General features: G+C 35.3%; 2 protein-coding genes across 2 annotated transcripts; one reads left to right on the forward strand and one right to left on the reverse strand.

Moving 5' to 3' along the window:
- The first annotated feature begins 6,545 nt into the window (after positions 1–6,545).
- Positions 6,546–9,570, forward strand: LOC122299371 (UV-B-induced protein At3g17800, chloroplastic-like). The gene is made up of 4 exons (XM_043109612.1): positions 6,546–6,719; positions 6,818–6,951; positions 7,873–8,168; positions 8,476–9,570. Exons 2-4 carry the CDS (start codon positions 6,826–6,828, stop codon positions 9,308–9,310), a joined length of 1,257 nt encoding a protein of 418 aa, XP_042965546.1. The 5' UTR covers positions 6,546–6,719; positions 6,818–6,825; the 3' UTR covers positions 9,311–9,570.
- Positions 9,571–11,084: 1,514 nt separating this feature from the next.
- On the reverse strand, positions 11,085–13,179 carry LOC122299372 (purple acid phosphatase 17-like). The gene is made up of 7 exons (XM_043109614.1): positions 12,876–13,179; positions 12,576–12,732; positions 12,359–12,466; positions 12,122–12,249; positions 11,794–11,922; positions 11,622–11,689; positions 11,085–11,543 (listed from the first exon to the last, which is right to left on the reverse strand). The coding sequence occupies exons 1-7, from the start codon at positions 13,068–13,070 to the stop codon at positions 11,330–11,332; spliced, it is 999 nt and encodes a 332-aa protein (XP_042965548.1). The 5' UTR covers positions 13,071–13,179; the 3' UTR covers positions 11,085–11,329.
- Between the last annotated feature and the right edge of the window lie 8,970 nt (positions 13,180–22,149).

A 22,149-nucleotide genomic window follows, 5' to 3' on the forward strand; every position in this document is an offset into this window, starting at 1 on the left:
GAGCTTTGGCAATTTTTTTGGGGCTACCTTCTATCGGTGTCGAGTGCAAATGGGGGAGGGAGAGGAAGAGAAATGAGAGGGAGAGATTGACAGGGCTTCGGCATGAGTGTAGATGGGGGAGAGAGAAGGAGAGAAAGAAGGAGAGGGAGAGATGGGTTGTATGCGGCTGCAACTTCTCTATTTCTGGAATGCCTATGTGGCATTTGCTTATTGGCCGATGTGAAAAATAGTTTCACACCCATCCGCTTGAAGTGCGACTCAAATATTATCAATTAAATTTATGATTACCTGTAAATAACTCAAGTACATTATATACCTACTTTGACAGGGACAAGCTCATGTATCCAAGCCTTCGATACTCAAGCTTGAACTAAAAAACTCCATAAACATCAGGAACCTTGAATGTTGCCATAAAATAATGACCCTGCAAGAGTACAAAATTACAAACAGTAGTGCTCATTCAGGCAAAAAAAAAAAAAGACTTCAAACAAACTTGGCCACCAAAATCACACGCAACTCATGACTAATTATTAGAGTACCTTCTTGTGAGTTGACAAAGTCTTAAGAACATAGGGACTTATCATGTAAAACTGCACCTAAACATCATCAGCTACAAACGGTTCCCAACTTGAAATCCAAATGTAAAATTACCAAGTCATCATTGATCCTATACATGGCAGGCCAAGATGAATAGAGGAGTCATCAATAAGAAAATATGAACTATATAGAGTGTCAGGTGTTTATAAAAAACAGACACCTTTATCAATTCAACAAACATCCACCTATAAAACAAAATAACCCAGCAGTTGCTAGCAAAACACCCAACCTAACTACATGTACACATAATATTAATTTCCATTATAGACACAAACTCTTTCCATGCTGCTGAATGTCAGCTCCAGTTCATATCCCCACAATCAGTAAACAAAGCCTCTTCATCCACACATCTTAGGGGCTCATAAGTACTTGAAAAATCATTTAATCAACTGTATTAGTCAATAGAAGAACACACCAGTTTAAGACCCCCCCTAAGACTCATAACCATATCAGAACAATTTTCATCACAAAAGGTTTCTTTGCAAGACACGATTTTGGAAACCATCCATTATTGTCATAAAAAATCCTAAATAGCAGCAATAACTTTCGATGAATGCTTTTCTAATGGACTTATTGGAGGTTATCTTGCTACAATACCCTAATTCATTTTCCACAGACATCCTTTAATTTGTGTAGTCAACCGTGTATTTTCCACCATGATGTGTCTTGGAAAAAAAATATCATGGGAAAAGACCAAATTTGTTCATGTAGTGATATGACAAGCTGAGAGAAGAGTTGATGGAATGATTAATTTTTGTGATCAAATTTCTAGCTTGAAACTATATATATAGCTTGAATGGCATGCATGCATGTTGCTAATTTGAAAGAACTAAGGAGTACATGAAGTTGGCCGTTAATTAGATAATTAATCGATTGAGTACTATTAACTATATATACGCTATGCAGAGGTACGACGACATGCGTGCATGCATGCTCTCAATCTCCAATTTTATAGTGATATTATATATAGTCTATGTAATCGCTTTGAAAAATAGTAGAGTTTATTATTAAAAAAATAATTTTTTTACATGTGGGTCATGTAGTTACTTTTTCAAAGCGATTGCATACGTGATACTTGCATATTTTACGACTGCAAATATCATTTCTCTCAATTTTAATGATGATATATTATACTGTAAATAACTTTGAACCAAGGAAAATAAAAATTAAAAAAAAAAAAAGCCAAGTTCAACTTATATTAAGAGCTGCAAGTATCTCCAAAGTATTTACCGGCTTTAATTTATCACCTATATATATGTGTGTATTCCATGCCATACAGATAGCGTATTCCCTACGACCTAGCTTCTTAATTAGAAGTTCTCTCTTGACCTCTTTCTTATTTTCATTTCCTCTGTGATCTCTTTTTCTCCTTGATTTTTGGATTAATGGGAGATTGGAAAACTAGCTAGATGTACTACTGTACGTATACGATGAAAAGCATCAAGCATATGCATGCTCTATATTCATTAAATCACTTCCATTTATTGGTGAGAGAAACCGTACGTGCACGTATCTATAAGGAAATGCATAATAGACTGAAATCAATCGATCGAGATCACCAGACTAAGATGGAAACGTAAATCACCCCTTACCCTCGATAGTTTATTTTTCTAATGAAACATCCTTAGAAGTTTTACCCAAATTCTCAAGTCTCGAATAGGAAAAAAAGTCTTTAACATTGAATTAAATGAGTTTTAATATTGCCCAGAAGACAAAACGGCCGGTCCCATAGACAATAATAAATGTTGTGAGATTTATAATTTTTATGCATCAGTTTTAATAGAGGTGGGCAGATGGTTGGCACACCTACCCGCCCACATATGGATTATAAGAAACCTATCTCTCAAAAAGGATACTCTTTTATAACTTGTCCATATTTATAAAAAGAGAAATGTTACTTATCATTCTTACACTATATATTAATATGTGATTTATTATTTTATTTAAACATATATACATTGACACATTAATATGTACTATATGTTTAAATAGAAAAATAAATTATATTAGTGTATAGTATAAAAGATAATGTGTAAAATTTTTCATACAAGAAATCCCCACAATCTAATAAAACCCCAGGCTCACCCTTCTCCATTTTCTCTCTTCTCCTCTCGCTTCTTCCCTACCTTTGCTTCTCTTTTTTGTCTTCTTGCATGTCTAGACCCTAAAGGACTATAATGACACTACATCAAATCCATTGAAGAGGCCATGGCTAGGGCCGTGGGTTTCATCATTTGCAACGAGTAGGTCATGTTTGTGATTGTGCGTCTGTGTATATCTTGCCTCGTACAGATTCATAGTCGCAACTGTGAGTTTGTTTAGATCTTGATTTTTATTTGTGGACCTAGATTTTTTGTGATGGCTTGAACGGTGGGCTTGATAATTTGCCTGCCCCCCTTCCCTAACTAAGCCAGGACAAGCGGTGGTGTGGGGGTAAGGGTGGGGCCAAAAATTGGCATGGTTTGTGATGTGAGGATAATGGGTAAAGGATAAAATAATTGATTACAAGATGCATTTTTTTTATTGTAACAGATTCTCTTAGAAGAGGGAACTTTTTATTTGATTGACATATAATTTGTTAAAATATTATCCATATTTTTTTAAAAAAAGAGTTAATACTATAAATATGTTTGTCTAGCTTAGAAAAAAAATTAATTAAAATATCCACCACCTAATTGTTTATCCAAATTAATGATGTAAAGTACCAAATAGTATAGTATTTTTTAATAATTCAAGCATGCCAACTTGTCCTCCATGCTTCTATTTAGAAGTTTTAATATGTAATAGTTTCTTCATGTTGAAAGTGCATTAGTTTACTATGAGTTTATTGGCAAAAAAAAAATGGTTTGTAATCAATTAACATCGTGTTTCGCACGTCTTTGGGTCGAGATCTCTACAACTCAGGTCTACAACTTTGGGGGCTTGCAAACACTAAGAAAACACCACGAGACAGGAGATGTGGTTATTGTCGAGTAGTCTCCGATGCTAAAACTAGTATCTTCTTAAAGTTGAGTGCAAGTATGTAGAGACTTCAGAAAGAGTTTCTAGTGCCTGTGGATTTGCCTTTTATACTCGATTCTTGGGATCATGATATGAACTCTTGAATCCACAATCTATTTGAAAACTTACTCAAGAAAGTCAAAATCAAGTCAATGGATGGAAGAATCTAGATTCATTGAGGAACTTGTTTCAAAAACCTAGATTATATTAAAATCTAGACCTGTTGAAGAACCTATCTCAAGAATTCAGATTACAAAGGAGGAACGCCACAAAAGTGTGATTTACCTTTGATAAGTTCAAAAGTTTAATGAAGAACAAGAGAAAATAAACTCAACTCATAATGAATATAATTCATCAAATTGCATAAACTTTCATAAACTGTTTAAAATAAAGTAACAAGAAGTATTTAAACTAAACCCTCACAAAAACCTAGGTTGAAAATTAAGTCCATCTTTCTCAAAATTACCCTTGATGAATAGTGCCTCTCTACAGTACCGTAAATAGTGCCCCACTACAGTAACGTCTTGATATCCTAGTTCAACAAAATAATAACTTTCTCAACGTACCTTTAAGTCATTCTGATAATAAATCTAATTATTTTAGACTAATAAAATAAGTCATTTAAATGAATTAAACAAGTTGAAAGCCTTCAAGTGCCCAAAGCTTTTAAGTCATGTTGTTGCCTTCTTCTATAACTTATATCAAATGAATCAAAATTATATTTTCATCCTTCAAGCCCATATTAAATGTTGGACTCTTGCTAAACTCTTCCCAAGTGGATTTCACTCATCTTTGTATAATTTCATTGATTTTTCTAACTCTTAATCTTGTAATTGCCCCATCTGAAATTTGTAAATGATCTTTAAAATTTGGTCCACCTTTGTACCCATCAGATCAGCTGCCCATGTTCGTGTCAAGGGAATGTGTCCTGTCAGTAGTCTTTTTAGTCAGGTTCCTTTAATGTGGCTTGGGTCCCTGGGGTGGTATAATAAATGCGGCGTGACTCCCTATCCCACTCTTACACTGTCAGGTCTTCCATTTTCCTATATGTCAAAATATCAAGAGCCCTCTCGGATCCTTGCTCGCCTACCCGCTCAGGGTTACATAAGATTAGGCTTCGCAAGAGGATGTCAGGATGGCGTGTTCCTTCTTTGCATAATGGGGATTTCCCACGCTTTTAATTCGTGGGCCATCCCTTATTTTAGGGCCAGGGGCCCTCCTAATTGGACTGACAAGTTGCTCAGTTGGCCTGGCCTCTCGCATTCTTAGGCCTTCAGCTCAGGGAAAAAATTCCCTTACACAGTTGTGTACTGATAAATATAAAAAGTTAAAAACAGATTGTCTTGTCATGTTCGCTTTTTTTCTCTATTTGGTGAAGAAGGTATACTTAGGTCTTTTAACAATCCTGCAATTACTGAGCCTTCTACTTGAACTTTGATCCTTTAGACGGGTCAAGTCATTTGGGCCTTCTTTCTGAACTACGATTCTTTAAGTATTAGGTCGAAAAATGACAAAAATAAATATTTAAAAAGAGTAATGCTATACACTACATCACCATCCTATTTGCATCTTACTATATATGATGTGGTATATTTATCACAATTTATTGATAAATATGTCACATCTTACGTAGTGAGATGTAAGTGAGATGGTAGTATGAGATATAAAATTTTTCATAAAAAAAACATGATTTTTTTCCTAATTTTAAAAATTAATTAATTAATTAATTAACGTAATGATATAATTAAATTTAAAAAAATTAATTTTATAAAAATTAACTTAAAAATTAAAAGAATGTCAATTTTTATAAAATTAAATTTATATTTAATTAAATTACTTAATTACATCGTTGATTGAATTTATTTATTTTTAGATTATGCAATAAGATCATTTCTACAAATTTTTATCTAGATTCGTATAGCAAAAGGGAAAAATGGCTATGAGTAAAACAATAATAAAAGAGGTGTAAGGATATCATTATCCATACTAGATATAATTATTCGTGTATATTTTTAAAATGTATCATTTAAAAAATATTATCTCTATAAAATAAATTAAGACACTAAAGTAATTTTATATAATATATTTGATTATAAAGTTATTTTGATAGTAAAATAGATTAATGTATCATATAAAATTATATCAGCTTGTAAATTTATTTTTATAATTTTTTTTCGTGATTGTAGCACGTTTCTTTCATTAATACAGTATTACGTGTTAAAAGATGAATAATTTCTCTATCTATTATTAAATACAAGTTTAAATAACCATTATACCATCAAAATGTTAAGATGATTACACTTTGCACTATAAAAAACTATGACTTACACATTACAAATTATCATATATAAATTGATAATTTAGATCTTTTGGTTTACAAAAGAGTGGAGGGGGAACATTCATAGGGAGAACTGTAGGTGGTGTGTTGGGCCATCTTTTAAAATTTAAAAAATTTGAATTATTTTTTATATTTTATATAAAAATTTAAAAAAATTATAATAATTAGATAATAATTACGTAAAAAAAAAATAATTTATACAAGCTTCAAATATACGAGTTACGTACATATTCTCGTAAAAAAAGTGAACCTTACTTTAAAAAAAAAAGTGAAAAAAACTATTTTTTATTCGTAAGATCCACTTTCTTATAAATATTTTATGTAAAATTTGTCTATTTAAAATTTTTATTTAGTATTACTTTTTTAAAATAAGATGAGATATTCTCAACTTATTTTACTTTCCAAAATTACAACTATTAATGACTATATCAATAGGAAAATGATTAGTGCAAAGTTTTGATAAAAAAGTGAGTCTATTTATAAAATTTATCTAAAATTAAATTTATTATTAAATAATAATAAATATATTACATCATATATAATAAAATATAAATAAAATGATACACGGTATTTAGCATTTATCTATTTATATCACGTAGTAAAGCTTGTATCATTAGCCATCTAGCTGATTCTAGCATAAGGGAGTAGCCCGCAGAAACTTTTGAATTCCACCTTACACGTAATGCAGATAATATCCCTATCCGTACCATTTCCATTAGCCAGACTCAATTGACCTCTCTCTCTCTCTCTCTCTCGTGGGTTTGTACTTCATCTTCCGTCCAAGGTAATGTATTTTTTCATTTTTGGATTTTTTTTGGGTATTGGAGAGTTTTTGAAGTTCTGTTAATGTTTATTTTTCCTTCTATTTTTTGGGATTTGCAGAGGTGAAAATGGAAGCTGGGGCAGCGAGAGTCGTCCGATCTCCATTTGGCATGTCGAGACCGTTCAATTCAGTTGGCAGATCGGGTGTACCCGATTTCGTGCGTTTCGGTACCAAGCTCACGCCCTCGATTAAGGTAGGAGATGTTTGTTTCGGTTTCTGATTTTCTTTTCCCCTTTTGAGTTTCGTCTGTTTAAGGTTTATGCCTGGTGGTGTCATGAAAATACTGTAACCAGGTTTAAAGAAACGCGAAATTGGCCAGTTCGAAGAGGTTTTGTATTTTTGCATGGGTTTCTGATTATTAGTTGGGGAAGTTCTGTTTCGCACTTTATGGGTTTTCCTCGTTTGGCTTTTTCTGGATTTTTTTTCTTGGTCTTCTTAAAGTAGAGAAATATGTATGTTTGTAATTCATTCTGGGTTAGGAGCTGGAATTTTATGCACTCAACTTTGCCTTTTCTCTTTCCTTTCTATGTAGAACCCAAATCAACCGATCCGCTTTAATCTGTTGCTTAGTCATGAGGTTCATTGCAAAACATATCTTGAAGCCCTTCAACAGGGATAGTTCTAGCACATAAATTCATGATGCATTTATGTAAGTATGGACGTGCCGAGTTACTAATATAGGTAGTTCATTTAGGGAGTATAAAATAGAAACAAGGGGTGTTGAGTGAGGTCATGGATTCAATCCAGTATGGGTGAATCAGTGAGGTTTACCTATTCAAGGAATCAAAATTAGTTTGGAGACTTTTCATCTACTTTTGGGATGAAAAGTGCATCAGTAGCACATGTAGAAGTGAATGGTGAGGTCATTTATTCAATCACGTGTGATTTCATAAGCCATGTTAAGCTGCTCCAAAAAATAAAGGTTTGAGGACACTTTCTTGGTTTCTTTTTTCCACTTTCTTGAGGAAACATGCCCAGTACTAGCACACATGGAGGTTGCTGTCTATAATGGTTGCCACCCCTCCCCCCTCCTCCCGACCACACACACGAACCTCTATTTTCTTTCTCTTTATTCTGAAATTTGATGCACTTTCATGTGATTGATGCTTTACAGCATTACACTTCAATTTATCAACCAAGTTCCGGACACAGAAGAGTGGGTTTTGGAAGTAGGAGATGCTTGGTAGTTTGGGCGTCATCATCTCCTGACTCAGCAGGGTCTACTGCCCCAATTGCTCCACTTCAGCTGGAGTCTCCAGTTGGGCAGTTTCTGTCACAGATCCTGATCAGCCACCCACACCTTGTGCCTGCTGCAGTTGAGCAGCAGCTTGAACAGCTTCAAACTGATCGTGATGCTGAGAAAAAGAAGGAAGAACCTTCTGCTTCAGGGACCGACTTAGTTCTTTCCAGGTTGGTCTAAATTTTACCATCTACTTTCTTAGCTCTGTTTCATGTTTGATATAAACAAGTGATGCTTGGTAGGATTACTTACATTTTTAATTGCAAAACTCAATTAAAATGTTCCATTGATAGCTTTTTGTTTTTCAATTTCTTGTAAGATTCTAGATTGAATGCTGAACGCAGGACAAAAAATATGAAATGGAAAGTTTTAACAATTTTGTTGGCTTCTTTCCATTCATTTTCTTGATAAGTGAATAGGGAATCGTGACTTTGAGGAGAAACATCAATCATTCTCATGGCCTTCTGAAATATGCAGGAGGATTGCGGAGGTTAAGGCCAAAGAAAGGAGAAAGGCTTTGGAAGAGATTTTATATACGCTAGTAGTGCAAAAATTCATAGATGCCAATATTTCTTTAATACCCACCATAGCTCCCTCTTCCTCGGATCCTCCTGGCCGAGTGGACGAATGGCCGAGCCAAGATGACAAGCTCGAGCAACTTCACTCTCCTGAAGCCTATGAGATGATCCAGAATCACCTAGCTCTGATTCTGGGGAGTCGTGCTGCTGATTCAACTGCTGTAGCACAGATAAGCAAGCTCAGGGTTGGGCAGGTCTATGCTGCATCTGTGATGTATGGATACTTCCTCAAACGGGTTGACCAGAGGTTTCAGCTTGAGAAGACAATGAAGATCCTTCCAAATGCGTTGAATGAAGCAGAGAGTGATATTCAGCCAGCTGCTGGGGGGAACAAGGAGGCCAGTGGTGAAGAGTTCTCTTCCCAAGGTGTAGCATCCCATCCTGAAGTCTCTTCCTGGTCTGGAGGTATGAGTCCGGGGGGGTTTAATAATGGGATAAAGGCTTCCCGCTTGAGAAATTATGTAATGTCTTTCGATGGGGAGACACTTCAGAGATATGCCACAATAAGATCCAAAGAGGCTGTTAGCATCATAGAGAAGCATACAGAGGCATTGTTTGGAAGACCTGAAATTTTTATAACACCTCAGGGGACCGTAGATTCTTCCAAGGATGAACTCATCAAGATTAGCTTTGCTGGTTTGAAAAGACTGGTGTTGGAGGCAGCGACTTTTGGTTCTTTTCTCTGGGATGTCGAGAGCCATGTGGATTCGAGGTACCATTTTGTCATGAATTGAACTATGTCCACCCAACTTATATCCCTGGTCAGAGCAAAATGACCTTGGAGGCACAACTGACCGACATAAAACCGGTGTTAGTTTGACTTTGGTGATGATTTCGGAGTACTTTGGTGCTAATTTTCCTGTATATAGCAATTTTTATTCTGATGAACAATTTAAATTCAGATCATTATTAGGGAATAAAGATAGCTGGATTTCGGAATTGTGTAGCTACACGTTACCTTTTTTGTGAAACGTATTTGAATGTTTGATCTTTATTGGTTATCCATACAGGCACGGAGAGAATGGGTCGTCATGTTTTTAGGCATACTTTGGTTTGGAATGATAACATCTCAACTTTTAACCGTAAATTTCTGAAATTAGTTATTATTATGGGACGTATATATGAGTCTTTTTATCTTGAATTTTGTCAATCCTAATTAGTCGAATAGCTAATCTGTTTTATATAATACATCAGTCTGTATATAAAATGATTAAATAGGTTGAAGGGTATCTGCTAGTTGCTGCTAATGCAGAAGGAGCCGTCTCGACAGGATGATTGGCCCAAGTTGCTTTCAGGGCCATGGCAACCTATTACGAGTTGCACTGTTGAACACTCCAGTTCTAGGTTTCCACTAGAACGGAAATCAAAACTGGGAAAGAAAAACAGAAAGATACTAAGAAGGAAAACTCAATGTCTGTGGCTCCTTCCTTATATTCTGATCTGAGGCCCTTTGCTTGTCCTATAACACTCGTGTCTCCAACCGTCTGTGTTGCAAAGAGAGACTTGTTTCAAAGAGTTCCTAGAGTAGTTGGGGCCGTCTTAGGCCACACAGGCGACTGCAGAAGCTTTGCTTGTCCAAAGACAGTTCCGTTGATTCATCTCTCTTGCAAGGAATTCATGGATTCACCAATATCCCACTTCACCCCTGTTATTTTTCTTCTTGTTTCCGGCTAGTGCTATGTTGCCGGCATTAATGGTTTCTGCTTCCCTTGGAATCAACTATGGTCAAATTGGAGACAATCTTCCACCACCCAAAACGTTGTTCCTTTCACTCAGTCCCTTGGTGCCAAAAAGGTGAAACCTTTCGACGCAAACCCTCTAGTTCTTCGTGCATTCACAGACACCGACATTGAATTCTGACTTGCCTGGCACCAAAATCACCGGGATGATGGTAGGGAACGAAGTCTTAACCCTCGGCGACAGTGCTATGAGCAGTAACCTCGTCCCAGCCACGCAGAGCGTCCATGGAGCACTCCTTGCTTTAGGATTGAACAAATAGATCAATGTAGCCACTGCAAACTCCATCGATGAGGCCAAGTTCTGATTTAGACTTGCATTTTTGCGTTGTTTAATAAAAATATGAAGCCCGGACCATTATCTGACAGGAATATTTGGCTGTTCAAGCCTGACAAAACGCCAGTTTATTCTCTTGGATCACTCACCACTGTATCTCCTTCAAAAGTCTCCAAACCTTTCATAATTTTAGTGTATTAATTTGGACTTCCCATGGAGGTTAATGTCAGTCGTTTCTACAGTTGAAAGATATAATCGGGTCCTTGTGATGTTTTTTGTCATTATTATAGACATCAAGCACTAATCTTTCTCCATTATTTGGAAGGATTCAGAACAAACATCATCTTTGCATAATTGCATGGGCGTGGTTCTCTTTGCATGATTCCCAGCATGGGATAGAACTTATATTTTGTTGAGCAATGGACCTTAAATGATTTAGGCCAGGTACTGGTCATAAAATGGGATCTATTGGAAAATCTGAAATATGATTAGCAGTAAGACAATTTGAAACTAGCTCAGTCTTTATATATCAGTCCACAGCAATGTTTATTATCTTGCCAAATGAGAACTTGACACGCAACCAGATCCTTGAATCTCCATCCTAGACTCCTAATACATTTGCCATTGCTTATTGCAGGGTAGGTAAAAGGGAAAAATGATCTTGAAGTTTACTAACTAATCACTAAACCATACAGAAATCCTTCAAAGAGTAAGTTTACAATGTGGTTTGGTGCAAATTTTCATATAGATTGGTGAAGCTGCTTCACTGTTCTCCATCTGTGCAAAACATTGCCAAAAACATCATAGAACATGATTTTCGCATCTTTCTTGGTCAACCGCACAGACATAAAACCCTGCCCATCATAGAAGAAATTTAGACGACCTCCATTCAGTCCTTTAATGTCTCCCCTCCATGCCTTGGACCCAGCTCCACTTGTTAGAAATTGTATACCGCTGTCACAAGTTTCAGCATTAGTTAAATACATATTTGGTACCATTTTATGCAATGGTGAAAACTCACATTTTGTTTACCTGTCACTGTCGCTTATATGCTCAAGACAATGGTCATGTCCATTCATGTAAAAATCCACATTGTTGGCCTGTTATTTTGCATTATATTAGTAAGTTTTAGATTCAATCAAATTCAAACCCTTTTCTGCTGTATATAAGAACTGAAAAAGTGCTTGCTGACAATGAAATTAACCTGAAGAATTGGGAGAAGCCACTTTTCAAGTTCCTTTGTATCACCATGATGTCCGACACTTCTAATGGCATGGTGACCAACAACAATTTTCCACCTTGCAGTTGATTCCTCCAGTGCTGATTCTACATCCTACATATTACAAAGATTTACAAGGAAAAAACATACAGAGTGCTTCATCAACATAGTTTTAGAATCAGGCTATAAGCTGGAAGTTGCCACAGGTATATGGAATCAGCTTAACATCTGATTTCTAATTACCTTGTACATCAAATTCTAAGTAAATTGAACCGATCCCAAAAATCTTCAAAACTCCATTAAAAAAACATACCTTTAATAGGTTTGCAGTGTAACCCTTGCGAGATTGGATGCCCCTCCAATCATAAGTATGGCCGTCTGTATCAGTAACGTAATCATTGACAAAAGGAGTGGTGTCCATAAATATAATCTCTGCTAATTCTACAAAACACAGGTAAAAAGGAAAGTTAAATATGATCAGGCTTCAAAAGTTTCAATGTCCATTAGACAACCCTCCATTGAGAAATCCTTGAATGTAAGACCTGTTTACCAGAATTCACAATAAAAGATCTCAGACAAATCCATCTGCTATCAATTTTCCTGAGGAGAGGGCTCAACTGTGCCTCTACATTGCCTCTATAATCATGGTTGCCCAAAACTGCACAGGATTAAAATCGGATAATATCATTGTTTCAGATTGCTATTGATACGTGAAAAGATTGAGATTTCTTTTCTCGTTGTTTCGTTCTATAAAAGTTGGAACTTACCGCTGTACCACAACTTCTGCAGGCTCTTGGCTGTGTAGATTTTGGTAAACGACTCCACAAATGCGGTGTCCTGCACACTAGACAATCCATTGTCGTAGAAATTATCTCCTGTCGAAACAACAAAACTGATGTCTAACTTCTCTCCAATCCTTCCCATCTGCAAGAAAGAGTCATGAAAATCGTAAGAAGAATCGGAACAAGTTCTTTTTATTCCTTTTTTGGGAAACTTCTCATGTATATGAATCTCAGAAACGCATACAAAACGTGGAGAAGATTTGGAAAAAAGAGAAGATAAAGAACCTGATAAGCAACTTGAGATTGGTTGAATTCTCCTCTTCTTCCCCAGTCCCCAACGACCAAAAAGCTAACCGACCCATTACTTTTGGCGGGGGGGCCAAATCTTTGAAGCTCTGCAGATGTATGGAAGAAACACAGGACAAAGGCTATGGCGGAAAGAAGGCAGAAAGTGATGGATTTTTGGAAGAGAACTGCCATTGTAGATTGGCAAGAAACTAAAGATAAAACAGTTAAAAAAGAAGAAGAAGAGAAGGCTGGGATCTTTCTCTACCACGAGTCCTCTCAACGTCAAAGCCACCACCTTTTTATAGACAGGGTATTCCTGGTCCTGTCGAAACACAAACTCTCGTGACTGTCGTGGGATTGGTAGAAGATAACATTAAAAAAAGGAAACAATGGGTCCCATTGCTTTATAGAAGGAAAAATAAAATTATTAATGATTTATTTTATTTTATTTTTAAAATTTTATTTATAATTTAAATGCTAATTAATTTGAACGTCACGTTCTTTAATACTTTATTAATAAATGTATCATATTGCATATAATGAAATTAAGGAAGATAAAACGTTTTTTACATTTAAAATTTCAAATTATCCAATATTATTGACATTCTATTTTATATAAAAATTATAGATAATATGACAACAGAAACTTTTACTTCATAAAGTATATAATATTATGCATTTTAAAATAAAAAATATTTTTTTTTATCAAAATTACTTTTAGTGAAATATCAAGCCACATGCAAAATGTTCCCAGGCTTGTAAATAGAAAAATACAGTGTAATTTGAGAACCTTTACATCATACATCATTCACATAGTATAATTTAATTTAAAAAATAAATTTTAAAATTCGTATCTTATAAATCAAATTATATAATGTGTATTATTTGTAGTGTTAAGTCTTTCAAATAACATTGTTTTATTCTATTTACAAACCGGTGTAAAAGGCGCACCCTCCACTTTGTTTAAAAGACAAGATTTGATTTACATGATTGTTATGAAACGTGCAGCAATTATGATGAATAACATGGAAAAGACAAAACGAGAGAAAGAAAAAATAACACAGAGATTTAACGTGATTCGACAGTGTACCTACATCCACAGGAGCAAATATATAGCAACTGAAAGTTTCACTATAAAAAAAGTAGGATTATATCATGTGTATTTGACTAACCCTAGTCGTTCTGCTCCACTCTGGCATCAGTCTGCTTTATCTAGATACGTGTTCCACTCGATATGAGCTACATAATACAACAATGATATATATTTAATTTTAAAACTTTTTCTGCCAATGAAAATATTATACCAACTCAACTATACGGAGGATGTGTACCACATGCCATCTTGTAAATAAAAATTTTCTAATACCTTTTACAAAAAATATATATCACAACATCCAATAGAAAATAGTTTAGCCTTACATATAAATTTCTAGATCCCCTACTCCATCATGAACAGTTCCTTTGAGGTAGATAAGAGGTTGAGAATAATCAATATAAACAAGTGGGAAAAAAGATTTTGAGAAAGCAAAATTTAGAAGAAAGTGAACGTAGGAATGTTAAGTAATGAAGTATGTTGATAAATAAAATGTTGAGTAATGCTAGATACCGTTTTAGAGTATATAAGTCCAACTCATTTCTTTTGAAAAAGTGTGTTCACAGTTAATAAGTTAAGAAAAATGATAAACACACAACACTTTTCACAATACTTTACATAACAATATTTTAAAAAAGTGATATTTTTGTAAAATACTTTATAAAACTAACACTACTTTACGAAAATACCCTTATTTTATAACGTAGGTTGTGAAATATGTTGTGCTGGTATCATTACTCAAAAATTAATTTTTCATGTGAATTTCAATTTTTTTTTCTCGAAAGAAATGCAACGAATTTACACACTCTAGATATATTTTTTATTTTTTATTTTTTTTAAAAAAGACATAATTAAATAATACAAATAATATAAAAGTGTGGAGTACAAATATAGGAGCTACAGTGAGGCAGACTGAAAAGCTGACACGGGGACTCTAAGTTGGAAACATTCTTGAGATTATGATTTTTTATTTTGTATTTAGTTTGAGATAAATATCCTATTATGATTTGTGTTTAATAATTTATCATAATTTTATATTTGTAATAATAATATTATTATTTTTTTATGATGAGAAACCACTTATGGCAGAGCTCTTAAGACCCATCCATGAAACCTAAATCTTGGAAAGAACAACTCATCATCATGACCTCTCATTTAAATTGCATTTTAATTTATCTCACCGTAATGACTTTCTACTTAAATTACAATTTAATTCTAGAAAAATCGAACATGTAACATGGAGCTCATGCACACAAGTTCGTTCTTGTCACTTGTGCTACCCACGGTTAGTCCATAAACTTTGAGAAGCATTCAACCTGAACAATGCTTTGAAGACTGGGTAGGGCTCAATTGTCAAGATAGGGTCATCGACTGAAAGAATTTCTGTCTTCCAAATTAATAGTAAAGATGTCATTAACCTCATATCTTATATTTAATTTTAAAAAATCAACTCGATTTATAATATAAACCTATAAATATATATAATAATAATTTGGTATATGGTATTTGGACTTAAACATGAATGGATAATGTTGAAACCGAAACAACGTAAGCAAGCAGTCAGCAACATGTGTACAGGTTCATTTTGTTTTGAATGTAGTTACTTTTTAATAACTAGAACATGCATGTGAGCTGAACGGTAGGCTCTGAAGAAGACGATGGCGCCGGCAGCAGGAGCAGCGGTTTAGCAGTCTGCAGAGAGTGCGGCGCACTGCCACTTGAGAGCGGCGCATATGAATACACCAGACAGCTGTGAGTTGAGATCACAACAAATGGGGATTAAATAAAGGGCGCATATTGTTATTATTATTATTTTAACATTTTAAAATATTAAAATATTTATTATATTTATTATATTTTATTTAAAAATTTTAAAAAAATTTAAAATAATTAAATAAAATGAATTGGGATGAGTTGAAGATATTTTTTAATCCAAACCGTATAGAAATTATATAAAAATAATTTTATAAATTTATATGATTTAAAATAATTTATCAAATTTTAAAATTATTTTTTATAATAAAAATTATTTTTATATAATCCTTTTATTATTTTCGTCCAATAGAATTAATATTGGAGGGACCGGATGATAGGTCATGGTCATGGGCATGCACATAGGAATCCATCCGGCTGGAGATCGAGCCCATAGAATTAGAATGAATATGCAGCAACCATTTCAAAGTTTCAAACTTCAATGCCACCACATCATCTTAACTACAATGACTTCATCATCTACATTTCACATGTTTTTAATTTTTTCTGATTTAAAAATAATAACAATTTAATTATAAAAAATTATATAAAAATAAATTTATAAATTAACGTGATTTGATATAATATATTAAATTATAAAATTATTTTTATTATAAAATAAATTTAATATATATTATATCAAGTCATGTAAATTTGTGAATTTATTTTTATTCTTTTATTTTAATTATTAATTTTTTATGAAGAATATATTAGAATGTTTTTTTTTTAAGCAAGAGTACTGATCCCAAAACTGATAGTTTAAGAAGTTGTACCTGAAATTTGTTAAATAATTTGGTGGGAATTTTGATTAATTTCCCACGTGGTTTTATTGGACATACGTGACCTCAACCCTTCACATGATGATAACACCCACATCATCATAACCCAAACGGTATTCCAAGAGGTATTCAAATCACGATTGGGGTTTGTTAATTATATTGGAATAATAAAACGTGATTCATGATATATATAATTGTGGAGTATATAAGTGATGTATAGTCGTTTTGAAAAAAGTAAAGTCTAATATTAAAATTTTTTTTTTCATATAAATCCCGTATTTATTTATATTTTTCAAAATAATCAATTGTACGACACTTGCACACTCATAATTGTAACTATTATTTTTGATAAATCATATATATAAAATATATATATATATATATATATGTTTGTGTCAATTATAAATCAAACACCGATCCACACAGCAAAATTAAGTCCTTAATTTGGCTCTCTCTCTCTCTCTCTCAAAATGGTTAGACCAAAAGAAAAGATGCTTCAGAGCTCAAAATTTAGAGCTCAAAGATCAGCACTCGATCTTTTCATAAATATCGAGTGCTGATCTCATGAGTAATCTCCATGTGGTTCATTTGCTCCATCTGGAGATTATTATTGTGGCTTTTTCCACCAATTAAAGAATGACAACTCAACTAAAAACAACTAGAAAATATAAGAGGGAAAAGAACGAATTATAATCGTGGCGTGGTGTTCATGAATCATGATCATGTTTTGAATTCTCAAGTCTCCATTCAAGGTTAGCATGAACTTCACCAGCTGGGAGGTCTCAACTCACATTTAATTTCGTTCTTTTCAGATTTTTTGAAGTTGAAATGTTTAATGAACAGTGAGGTTGCCATTCTTCTTGAGCATCGATGTGAGCAGATGAAGCATTTGTCAGATTATGTAATCTTCCTCAATAATTCATCATTGGAATATCTATGTTATCTTCCTTTTCATTTTTCTGTTAAAAGTTCTGTATCTGCAAATGAATTTCTTATTTTGAAAGTTCTAAGTTCACATTTTCATTTGTAAGAAATTATGATGCGACGCTTTTTACAATTCTATTTTAAATAAAGGATTGTTTTATAAATTAACGTACTCTCAATTTAAAACATAGTTGTAAAAATGGTTGTACATGTATCATTAGTCTAAGATTTATGGTATCTTCCTTTTCCTGAGTTTTTGAGACGTCTTTATTGTTACATAGATAATTTTTAGGCCTTTCTATATCTAGATAGTATAGCAGATAAATAGGTTGACTATAAATAGACTTAATGTGTACAGTAAAACCAGCAACAATTTAGACGCTAAAATCACGTTGAACATTCGGTGCTCTATTGTATCTCTCTTCTATATATATATATGAAAGAAACCAATGAAAAGGTATTCAGACCAACCTTGACATGGTATCAGAACTTTTACTCTAATTATCATTTCTTTGTGGTCTTTATCCTTGAGAGTTTCTGAGTTGCGATGATAGGAATTGTTTTTCTTCTTTGCTCTCACACGTTGGTGAGTGTTTTCTCACACATTTGTTGGGTTGCGACTTGTGGGCTTGTCACTTTGGTGGCTGTTGGGATTACTTGAGAGTTGCGAGTGCTGTTTGGTGTGGCAATTGGTACTTTCTATAGAGGTTGACAACGTTTATCGGTGGCTGTGAGGTGGTCGGTAGCTTCTGTGGGTGGCCAAGTGGTGGTCGGCAGTTTCTATGGTGGTCAGCAGCTTCGCTTGGTGGTTGAGAGGTCATCGGCTCTTTCTGTGGTGGTTGCGACGTCTCGGGCTTTGTTGGGGTCCTCGGTCTAGACCCAAAACACCAAGTCCTCCACGCCAATGGTGGCCTTGTGATGACTGAACCTTGGTTCCTCTCTTGCTTGGCTCACGTGCAAAGGTGGTCAATATGACCACTTGGGAATGGTGGGGTTAAGTGTTTAGGCTAAGATGGGTGTATGGAGTGATGGAAGATGAAGAGTGATGGTGTGGTTCAAGGGTGATGGGCGCACGGCACTAGTGAGTGCTATGGTGTAGGCGCCACTTGGAAGATAGGCTTAGGGTTTGGATGATGTGATTAGGGTTTGGAAAAAGTAAGATGGGTGACTAGGATTGAAGATGAGTGATGTGGAGGGAATGGCTAGGGCTGGCCGAAATTTGATGGAGGAGAGATTTTAGGAAGTTTCCTAAAATCTTGGAAGATGATTTCCCTCAAATCTTGAAGATGACTCTCCTAAAATCTTGGGATATGATGGATGATGTGTATGGCCGGCTATGAAGTATGGAATGGGTCAACTAGGGTTCCTAAATTATAGGAACCTTGATTGGCAATTGGGGTGGGCGGCTAAGGCATGAAAGATGGAGCAAACCACTATGGAAAGTGGACTAACACTTGTGTGGGGCGATTTTGGGGCTTAGACGGATTGAATGAGCCAACTTCAATAAGAACACCTCAAGAACAATGATGAACATGCATGAACAAAATAAAGAACATGCATGAACAATGAAGAACACTCGAGTGCAAAATGAAGAACACTCAAGAACAACGAAGAACGCTCAAGAACAATAGCAAAATACTAATGAACTTGAATGAACAAACACATAAAAAGGATAATCAATACTTGATTCACGGATTGCACAAGTAATGAATAAACCTCATAAATTGATAAACACAACTTGGATTCACGAATTGCACCAAGTTGCAAGAACAACATAGATTGAATCACACTTATTCACAAATTGTAAAGTGTGATTCTCTCTTTGGGATTCACGAATTGCACCCAAAAAGCCTAAGTGCAAAGGCACCAGTTTGTGATCTCTTAAACAAGAGTCTTCCCTCTAAGAGTTTGCCAAAAGATATTAAAGCAAATGAAGGAGGTCCTATTTATAAGAAAAACAAATTGGAAACCCCCAATAGGTCCCTAGAAAATAAATAAATAAAGTAAATTAAATAAATAAAATAAATAACAAGATAATGGTCATGGACCAAGGCTAGCCGTGGCATGCATGGCCCATGGTGGGCTAGGTGGTGCACGGTGGTCAGGTTGGTCCATGGTCAGGTGGTGCGGTCATGGCTTGCTGGGTGGTAAGCCATGGTGGTGCGCGGCATGGCTGGCTGATGGTGAGCCAGGGTGATGTGGCATGGCTAGCTGATGGTGAGCTATAGTGGTACACGGCATGGTGGGCACGGCTTGCTGAAGGTGAGCCATGGTGGTGCACGGCATGATGAACATGGCTTGCTGAAGGTAAGCCATGATGGTGATCGGCATGGCCCAGGCTGGTGGCCTAGGCGCTGAGTCTACAAGGTATGGGCTAGAGCCATGCGCTGGATGGCATGCCTGGTGAGCATGTCACTGACCTACTCCGCAAGGCATGGGCTGGAGCCATGCGCTAGATGGTGTGCCTGTGGGGGCACGCCACTGGCTTTGCTAGGTGGTGTGGGGGCACGCAAGCCTGCACGCATGGTCTGCGCGCGGTCAGTAGCCTCCATGCTCGCCCACTGCGTGTCATGGTTTGAACCAAGGCATGCAAACAGACTAGCCATGTGACTGTCCTGACCCTCAATGGGTCGTGCCGAGATATGGTCCCGAGCAAATCTCCTGGGGGTTGTGACATTGCTCCGAGGTAGCTGGGTGCCACTTCTCCATGCGCCACTATCTTAATACAGGGACACTGGGCTTATTTCTTGCGAGCTTGGCAGGTATTGTATTCCTTGGGCTTATTTCTTTTGGGCATATTATTTCTTGCGCTAGTGGAATTTTTCTCTTTGTCGTGAGGTGGTCATGACTCTCTTGAGGAAAACATCAGCATATTTATTTTTTTGCTGTGTTATTGAACTGGGCTTTTATTTTAAAGTTTTATTTATGCTAGGCTCTTATTTGGATTTAGACCTGATTTGAGTTAAGTGCTTGGGCTTAATTATTTTTTTACTGTTTGGGCTTCTTCTTCTTTTTTTAGTGCCTTTCATCATGTCTATTGAAAATACTATTGTTCGATTTACTGGAAAGAATTTCCTTACATGAGAATTTCAATTTAAAATGTTCTTGAAAGTGAAAGAATTATCAAATCATATTGATAGTTCTGTTCAAGTTCCCACTATTGAAAAGGAATTTGCATAATGGGAGGTTAAGGATGCTAAGGTGATCTCTTGGCTGTTGGGGACGATTGAGTCTCACCTTGTGACCAATTTTTGTTGTTTTACTACGGCTCAAGGTATGTGAGATTATCTTCACTATATTTACTACCAAGATCATAGTGCTCGGAAATTCCAATTAGAGTTAGAAATTAGTAATTATAGTCAAAGCAATTTACTTATGGCACAATTTTATTAACGTTTGGAGCGAGTATTCTGCTATTATTTATGCTAAAGTTCCTACTATAGCACTTGTGGCTCTTCAAGCAGTTAATGTTGAGAGTCAACGTGATCAACTCTTAATAAAGCTTCGACCCAAATTTGAGCCCGTTTGAGTTGGTTTATTGAACTGTAATCTGGTTCCTTCTTGGGATATTTATTTGGAAATTTGTTGCGTGAAGAATAGCATTTATCCACTCAGATGGGTATGACTTCTAAGAATGTCTTTTATGAGACTGTGAATATAGCTTATGCAGCACAAGGGAGAGGAAGGAACAAGTTGCAATATTTCAGTTGCAAGGAATTTAGTCATATTGCTCGTAATTGTCCTAAGAAATTTTGTAACTGCTGCAAGAAAGAGGGTTATATCATCAAAGACTGTCGAGTACTGCCTCAAAATCTCCAATCACTGTTTAAATACTGTACTGGTACCGGCCAGTAATCCAGTATATGCCGTACCGGCCACTGGTCCGGTACAAGTATTATATCTATTTTGTACCGCCCTAAATACCAACCGATATTTCAGCCTATATCGGCCTACGTACCAACCCATACTGTCCGGTATTTCGGCCTTTACTTTTTTTTTTCATTTCTTTAAACTATAAACTCATTTTTTGACACCCAATTTAGATTAAGCTATTTATAATTTTTATATATATGTATTTATATTTAATTTATTCATATATAAACTATTATTTTTTAATATAATTTATATATATTTATATCTATAATTTATTTATATCTTGACTATCTCGAAACGGTACCGGTATCAAAATATTTCGTTTCATTGCCTTGACTGGTTCGACATCCTATACGGTATTCAAAACTTTGTGGCCAATCTCAAGCTTTTCAGGTTGTTGTTCAGTCCTCTTCTTCTTCTTCTACACTGCCCACTGTAAACTCTGATTCATCTGTTCTCACACCAGTAATAGTCTAACAGATGATTGCATCTACTTTTACAGCCTTAGGCCTACAAGGTACGGGTACTAACTCATCTTCTTGGATTGTTGATTCTAATCATATGATTGGTAATACAACATGTCTCCATGGTGTTCGTAAGTATAGAAGCACGCAAAATATTTAGATCGCTAATGGCAGTACTCTTCCTATTACTGCTATTATAATTTGGGCACTTTATTTCACGATATTTTTGTCTCTCCTGGATTGTCTACCAATTTGATTTCTGTTAGACAATTGGTAGATAATAATTGTGATGTTCACTTTTCTCGTAGTAGTTGTCTTGTGCAGGATCAGGTGTTGGGGACGGTGATTGCAGATGGGCCTAAAGGAGGATGTTTATTTCCCTTACA

Source organism: Carya illinoinensis, chromosome 16 (genome assembly GCF_018687715.1).
Source record: "Carya illinoinensis cultivar Pawnee chromosome 16, C.illinoinensisPawnee_v1, whole genome shotgun sequence".
Classification (NCBI taxonomy): Eukaryota; Viridiplantae; Streptophyta; class Magnoliopsida; order Fagales; family Juglandaceae; genus Carya; species Carya illinoinensis.

Coding starts and splice junctions, on each gene's coding strand:
- LOC122299371 (XM_043109612.1), top strand. CDS start 6,826: ATGGAAGCTGGGGCAGCGAGAGTCGTCCGATCTCCATTTGGCATGTCG. Junction 6,952..7,872: donor AGCTCACGCCCTCGATTAAG/GTAGGAGATGTT, acceptor GATGCTTTACAG/CATTACACTTCAATTTATCA. Junction 8,169..8,475: donor ACCGACTTAGTTCTTTCCAG/GTTGGTCTAAAT, acceptor TGAAATATGCAG/GAGGATTGCGGAGGTTAAGG.
- LOC122299372 (XM_043109614.1), bottom strand. CDS start 13,070: ATGGCAGTTCTCTTCCAAAAATCCATCACTTTCTGCCTTCTTTCCGCC. Junction 11,923..12,121: donor ACACTGCAAACCTATTAAAG/GTATGTTTTTTT, acceptor TGTAATATGTAG/GATGTAGAATCAGCACTGGA. Junction 11,544..11,621: donor CATATAAGCGACAGTGACAG/GTAAACAAAATG, acceptor AACTTGTGACAG/CGGTATACAATTTCTAACAA.